At 46.9% G+C, this 7,499-nt stretch overlaps 1 protein-coding gene across 1 annotated transcript; it reads right to left on the bottom strand.

The window, feature by feature from the left end:
- Window positions 1-576: 576 nt before the first annotated feature.
- On the bottom strand, window positions 577-6,988 carry LOC131695545 (uncharacterized). The gene is made up of 4 exons (XM_058984071.1): window positions 6,227-6,988; window positions 6,176-6,181; window positions 717-5,918; window positions 577-650 (listed from the first exon to the last, which is right to left on the bottom strand). Exons 1-3 carry the CDS (start codon window positions 6,986-6,988, stop codon window positions 930-932), a joined length of 5,757 nt encoding a protein of 1,918 aa, XP_058840054.1. The 3' UTR covers window positions 577-650; window positions 717-929.
- Window positions 6,989-7,499: the final 511 nt, after the last annotated feature.

The raw sequence follows: 7,499 nt of genomic DNA, 5'->3' as shown, positions 1-7,499 counted from the left end.
ATATTAATGTTTCAAAGGTTTTCTTCCATTTAATTCCACTATGTTTAATAGTGGAGTTAAATGGAAGAAAACCTTTGAAACACAACGTACATTCCACTAAGACCTCCGTTCGCGTATATATTGTGATCAATATTGTTGCTCTTTGTTCAACGCCGTCCATCAGGATTCTTCTAATACCACGCATCTCAAAAAATAGAGCAAATCGGATACCGCAAACTTCCGTAACTTCTTTCCGTAATATCCTAAGAGGAGAACAAACGAACTATACTGAAGGGAGCAACAGAACCGGGTATCACCTCAGACTATTTACTATTTAAACAGATTTGAACTAAAAATGTTGTATTTGTATACCATATCTAGCCAAACATTTGAAAAGAACCCATCTGTCAAACGTAAAAATAGAGGAAATTATAAAAGGAGTTTTGTTCCGGAGAACAAGAAGACGGGGCGCGTGAAGATCCGAAATCTGTTTAGCAGATCGCAAACAACAAATCACAATTTGTGATTTCGATTCAGCTTTTAGCTGCAATTATATTTGTTTAGATAAAGGTAATGCAGTTATACAATAAAGACTTACATAAATCGGTATTCGTTCAATTGCATACGCTATCTCCCGCTTTTAGTGCAAACTAACTCTATCGTACGCGAATCTAGGTTAGGATAAATTTCCAATTAGCTTATATTTTAATTATTGCAATTGAATCAAATTTACTTACAGTAGTGTTTCGCAGTAGTTCTAAGATAGGTTAAGTTTTACACTAGATATTAAGTTTTAACTAGTTAATAAGTTTTACACTAGCCAATAAATTTTAGGGTTTAGGTTTAGAAATAGAAATTCTTCCGCACGCTGTTAATCTTTTCCTTTTTCTCATTCTGACACTTCTTCCTCTCTACACTCTAAATCTTTCCTCTCTCTAAATGTGTAAATCCTACTCGTGTATGTCCGTGCTCCCAGTTCCGACCATGTCCGTACTGCCAGTTCCAACAATGTACGTGCTGCCAGTTCCAACATTGTCCGTGCTGCCAGTTCCAACATCCTCCCCCCCGTAACACTGGCCACCAGGTTCAGTTTTACGATCCACCTCCAAGACAGCCAACCTCGAGACAGGTCTACGCACAACCCCCCTCGCAGTTTGTACAATCGCTTGACGAATCTTCCCATCCGCTCCTTTGATGACTAACTGCACGCGACCTCGTTCCCAGCCGTTTCTTCTGTCTCCGTCCACGATGTACACCAAGTCTCCTTCGGCGACAGGCTTTACATCCCCGAACCACTTCGTGCGCTTCGTGAGGGTCGGAAGATATTCCCGAGTCCACCTTTTCCAGAAGACGTCTAGTTGAAACTGAATCTGATTCCAGGAGGTCCGCAAGGCTGCCGATGAATCCGTTGGTTCAACCGTTGGCTGACGAACACCGCTTGAGCTCCCCAACAGAAAGTGGTTCGGAGTAATGGCTTCACTTTCTTCGGAAGTCAATGGCAAATACGTCAAGGGACGAGTGTTTACGATCGCCTCCGCTTCTACGACTAACGTCTCCAAAGCTTCGTCGTCCAGCTTACGACAGTTGTTGTAGGCCGTCTCCATCGCGGTTTTGATAGAGCGCACCATTCTTTCCCACGATCCACCCATGTGAGGGGTCGCGGGTGGTATGAATAACCATTTTGTGCTCGTATTGGTGAAGGTTGCTGCAAGCTCTCCTTGTATTTCTTGCATTTGTTCCCTCAACAGTCGGCTAGCACCCTGGAAGTTGGTGCCGTTGTCGCTGTGTATCTCTGCCGGCGAACCCCGTCGACAAACGAAACGCCGTACGCACTTCACGCACGAGTCGGTGCTGAGGCTATGCGCTACTTCTACATGAACGGCTCTAATGGTCAGGCATGTAAACACAGCGATCCAACGCTTTGCGTTGCTTCTCCCGATTTTCACGAGTAGCGGTCCGAAGAAATCGAGGCCCACATAAGTGAACGGTTTAGTGAATGCGGCCATGCGTGCTGCCGGTAATGGAGCCATCTGCGGAGTTTGCGGCTTGACCTTATTTATTTTGCACCATTGACAAGCTGTTGCTTGCTGCTTCACTGCTACTCTCAATCTCGGTACATAATACTTTTGGCGTATTTCATTTGTCACGGTTTCGTGGTTACCATGACGAAACTTACGGTGGTAGTCGTCCACCAATAGTGTGGTAAACCTATGATTTCGTGGGAGTATGACCGGAAACTTCGCATCTAGGTCGATATTAGGGGCTTTCCCAATGCGTCCGCCGATCCGGAGCACCCCATAATCATCCACGATCGGAGACAACTGGTAAATTCTGCTGCTCTTGTCCAGAGGTTCCCACTGCTCAGCTGATTTCTGTTGATTTCGCGCTGTTATCGCCATTTCATCGGGAAATGCCTGCCATTGCACCATCCGTATCAATGAGCGTTCTGCCGATTTGAGCTCCTCCGAACTGAATCTTCCATTTACCGCATTCTCGCTGAGTCGCTTCCGTTTCAGGTTCCCCAGAAATCTATGCACGTGGCCGATGGTCCTCACCGCCCGAGAAAGCTTTGAAAATCGATCCAAATCGATTATCAGCGTTGGCAGGATAATTCCGCGGTGCGCATAGCAAGGGCGCAACTCTTCTTCCGTGTCCACGGAACGAATTCTTTGAACAGGCCAACTTGTCTCCGGTTCGCACAAGAATTCTGGACTTTTGAACCACATACTGTCCGTTGTCAATTTTGGGCCTTTACCCCACTTGGTTGCGGCATCAGCAGGGTTAAATTTCGAGGGCACCCATCGCCAGTCACCGGCATCCGTTGTGGTAAGTAACTCTCCAATACGACAGGCCACGAACTGCTTATACCTGCGATGATCCGCTCGAAGCCACGACAGCACAGTAGCCGAATCGGTCCACAAGTACCTTCGCGCTATGGTGAGACTATGAGCTTCTTCCACGAATTTCATCAACCGCGATCCCAAAACAGCTGCTTGCAATTCCATCCTGGGCACTGAGAGGGGCTTCAACGGAGCTACTTTCGCCTTCGCAGCGACCAACGCACATTCGCCTATACCGTGAGGATTCACTACTCGAAAATAAGCAGCTGCGGAGTAAGCTACCTCGCTAGCATCCACAAAAACGTGCAGCTGTAGTCCATCATAGTGTTCTAGGGTCGCTTCGTGGAAGTAACACCTGGGTATGCGCACTACGCTAACTTCGCTGAAGAGTCTTGTCCATTTCAGCCAACGCTCAAAGATACTATCGCTGACCACATCATCCCACTCGATTCCCGATCGCCAGACGTCTTGCAGAAGCATCTTACCATGGATATGGAAGAAACTCATAAGTCCCAGTGGGTCAAAGAAACCCATTAGGCATTTCAGCATCTGTCTTTTAGTTGGACGTTGGTTGCCTTCCACCAAGTTCTGGATCTCGTTCGTCATCGTTGTAGAGAAGTGAAGTTCATCTGCTTCCGTACTCCACAGTAGTCCTAGCACGCGCTCGAATCCACCGCCTTGAACGATGGTCTTCGTTTCAGCTGATTTGGTTTCGCCTAAGCCATTTAGCACTTCTGCACTGTTCGAATGCCAGCTTCTCAGTTCGAAGCCTCCTTCATCGTGTATCATGCGCATTTCTCGACTGACGCGCAAGGCTTCTTCAGCGCTCTCAAAACTCTCCAAGCAGTCGTCCACATAATGGTTTTCAACTATGCCCTCCACGGCGCGAGGATATTGTTCCCGAAACTCTTCAGCGTTTTTGTTTTTCACGAATTGCGCTGATGCGGGTGAGCACGTTGATCCAAACGTCGCCACATCCATCAAGAAGATCTCCGGACGGTGTGAAGGATCCGAACGCCAGAGGAATCGCTGAGAGTGGCGATCTTCTTTGCGTATGGAGATTTGATGGAACATCTCTTTGATGTCTGCGGTAACTCCAACTTTGAACTGGCGGAAACGTAACAGGACCGCTGGTAACGAAGTCAGTTGATCGGGACCTTTCAGAAGCGCCGTATTGAGAGAAATTCCACTGACCTTTGCCGCTGCATCCCAAATTATTCGCACTTTGTCTGGCTTCCGAGGATTCGTCACCAGTCCTAGTGGCAGATACCAGACTCGTTTCAGGTCCGCATTGAGTAGTTCCTCCTTTGAAGCGAGATGGGTGTAGCCTTTTGTTTGGTATGCAGTCAACTGCTCCTGAACGATCTCCTTAAGCTTCGGTTCTCGTGACAGTTTCTTCTCCAGGCATTCCAGTCGGCTTATAGCCATATTGTAGCTATCAGGGAACTCAATATGGTCATACTTCCATAGCAGCCCCGTTTCGAAGCGTTTGCCAATACGAGTTGTCGTTTGTTCTAGGATACGATGGGCACGCTTCTCTTCTTCTGACACAAGCACGGTCACCGCCTTAGCCGCGACATCCTCTAGCGCGAAATAATCTCTCACTGTGTTATGCAGCTCTTGAGTTACAGTGCAACCGCATGAATGACAGTTCACTGTATGTGTTGTTCCCTCACCCATCTTTCCGCCGTAGACGCACCAGCCCAATCTGGTTTTGACAGCAACGGGTTCGTAACGTAGGCCTTCTTTAGTTCGTAGTGGAACAATCAGATTCAAGTTATTTACTCCTATCAACAGTCTGGGTGTAGCATCTTCATAGCTGGCAATCGGAAGTCCTTGGAGATGACGATACTGGTTGACCAAGCGTTCAAATGATACTGTTTGTTTTGGAAGAGACAACTCCTTCACTGTACGTGCATCTTCTACCTCGTACTCCTTATTTCCGTTCACCGCCGAGATCGTCAGAGAAATTTGTTTTGATGCTGATTCCATCCTCGTCACGTTTCCGGTCCACATCAGACACAAAGGCTTCGTAATCCCGTTGGCGCCGAGCTCGTTTGCAAGTTTATCTTCGACAAGCGTCAGTGACGATCCTTCGTCGAGAAAAGCGAACGTGTTAATGGTAGCTTTACTCCCGCGTAACACCACAGGCACAATACGAAACAGGATGACTTGTTCGAGTACTCTATGCGTGAAGTTTCCCGCTGAATGTTGAAGTTGGCCGTTCAAGACTTGATTGTTTCGTGCTGCGTGCAGTAGAGGATGATGACGATACTCGCAACCCTGGATGCCACACGAGCCCTTGCTGCGACAGCTACGTTTCCCGTGGGCATTCAAGCAGTTTCGGCAAAGTCCGTTCGTATTCACGTACCTCCAACGTTCTTCCATAGGCAGCGCTTTGAACATTCCACAATCCTGAATGCGGTGACCAGGTTTTCTACACGAATAGCACAACCTATCCGGAACAACGGCGGCTACTGGATTAGCAGCGTGTGTGTTAATCGATCCTCTAGTTCTTTGATTCGTTTTCTCCGGCGGCTTGTTCACTTTTGTCATTATCACTCTACCCACAGAAGTCATCACACTGGACATGAAACTGGCGAAAGTTTTCAAATTGACTTCTCGGCAGTTTTTCAGATGTGCACCCCATTCCATTTTAACGTGAGCGGGAAGCTTCCCGATAAGCTCCGTCAACAAGGACGGATTCGATAAATGTTCACGTTGACCGGCAGCTTCCAAGTGGTCGCAAAGAGTTCGTACCACCATACCAAAATCGATAAGGGATTCCAATTTTTCGGATTTCGGTGCAGCGACAGAACGAACCTTTTCAAGAAGTGCGTCGATTAAAAGCTCAGGCCTACCAAAGAGAAAATGCAGGTCCTCCAACACGTGGGGAACACACTCAGGTAGAACCAAACGACTCTGGACAGCTTCGTATGCAGCACCTTTCAAGCAGCGTTGTAAACGTGTTAAATTTTCGGCACTCGAATATCCACAAGCAAGCGTAGTTGTCATAAAGCTGCTTATGAATACGGGCCAGTCGGTTGGGTTGCCCGAAAAGGGGGGTAATTCTTTCGTCATCACCTGTCGGGCTGCTAACTGCGAGGGGGTTGGAACAAATGTAGACATATTCAAAAGCCCTTGAGGAACTGGGACTGTTCCAAACGAAGGGTTCGGTTGTACCTGCTCTATACACACATTCCTCGTTAGATTCTTTGGGAATACAGCATCACTCTTTTGGTTCATTAGTAATGCCGAGGGAATTTGAATGTTCCCGAACTGCTCGGTTAATTGAGCAATATTATCCTCGCAACACAGTTGGGCTTTCACTTTATTTTTACTATGTGGTGGCTTACCTGGTACTACGGGGGTAAAGGGTTACCTGCGGGGTTGTGGGTAACGCTTACTACGGCTTGCTCAACGTTGGTTCCCTTGGGGATTGCACCGGTATCCACCAGTTGGATTTGCTTATAATTACCGGCACCTGGAACGGAGTAGCCGTATTGGCCAGCTGGATTTACTGCTGACAATGACGTACGCTGAAGTACGTTTGGTAACGAAGGATGCCTCAGCGGACTCTGGACTTGTCCTACCTGTGGCATCACTGTCCTACCGGGGTAGCAACTGTCTTTCGTGTTCCCCTCGAACTGGGATGTTTGCTGCGGCATTGACAGCGAGGCTGTTTCTAGATTGGTTGAGAATCTAACGGCACCTTCTGCTTGTTCAGCGCATTCTTCCATCCACTGACGCACCTGGTCGATACTCTGCCGCTTGCTTATCCGGCTGCGGTCCGTGTGTTCTTCCTCACATTCCAGTTGGGCCTTTCTAAGTTGGAACATTTGTGACAGATGTCGTTTTTCCGCTTCCAACATTTGTTTTTCCAAGGCTCGTTTCGCTTCAAGCTCCTCTAGTTGTAGCGCTAATCGAGCGGCTCGAGTGGCTGACGATACCGTACGGATGCTTACGTTATCTGGGGTGCATTTACGACACGACCACGGACGGCCTTCAACCGACTCCGATACACCAGCGCACGACATATGCCACCACGCGTCGCATTTGTCACACTGCACAAAATTATCCGCACTATCCGGACGGTCGCAATTCGCACAGCTCGAAGCAACGCCTCCGGTTGGCGTCTGTGGGGTCTCGTTATTACCACTTGTTGCCATATTATCGATCCGTTGGTCGATTTATCTAAAAGTTTTGTTCCGGAGAACAAGAAGACGGGGCGCGTGAAGATCCGAAATCTGTTTAGCAGATCGCAAACAACAAATCACAATTTGTGATTTCGATTCAGCTTTTAGCTGCAATTATATTTGTTTAGATAAAGGTAATGCAGTTATACAATAAAGACTTACATAAATCGGTATTCGTTCAATTGCATACGCTATCTCCCGCTTTTAGTGCAAACTAACTCTATCGTACGCGAATCTAGGTTAGGATAAATTTCCAATTAGCTTATATTTTAATTATTGCAATTGAATCAAATTTACTTACAGTAGTGTTTCGCAGTAGTTCTAAGATAGGTTAAGTTTTACACTAGATATTAAGTTTTAACTAGTTAATAAGTTTTACACTAGCCAATAAATTTTAGGGTTTAGGTTTAGAAATAGAAATTCTTCCGCACGCTGTTAATCTTTTCCTTTTTCTCATTCTGACACTTCTTCCTCTCTACACTCT

The sequence above is a fragment of the Topomyia yanbarensis genome, unplaced genomic scaffold, assembly GCF_030247195.1.
Source record: "Topomyia yanbarensis strain Yona2022 unplaced genomic scaffold, ASM3024719v1 HiC_scaffold_41, whole genome shotgun sequence".
In the NCBI taxonomy this organism is placed as follows: domain Eukaryota; kingdom Metazoa; phylum Arthropoda; class Insecta; order Diptera; family Culicidae; genus Topomyia; species Topomyia yanbarensis.
The sequence above is the reverse complement of the archived record's forward strand: the minus strand, read 5'-3'. Positions and strand labels throughout refer to the sequence as shown.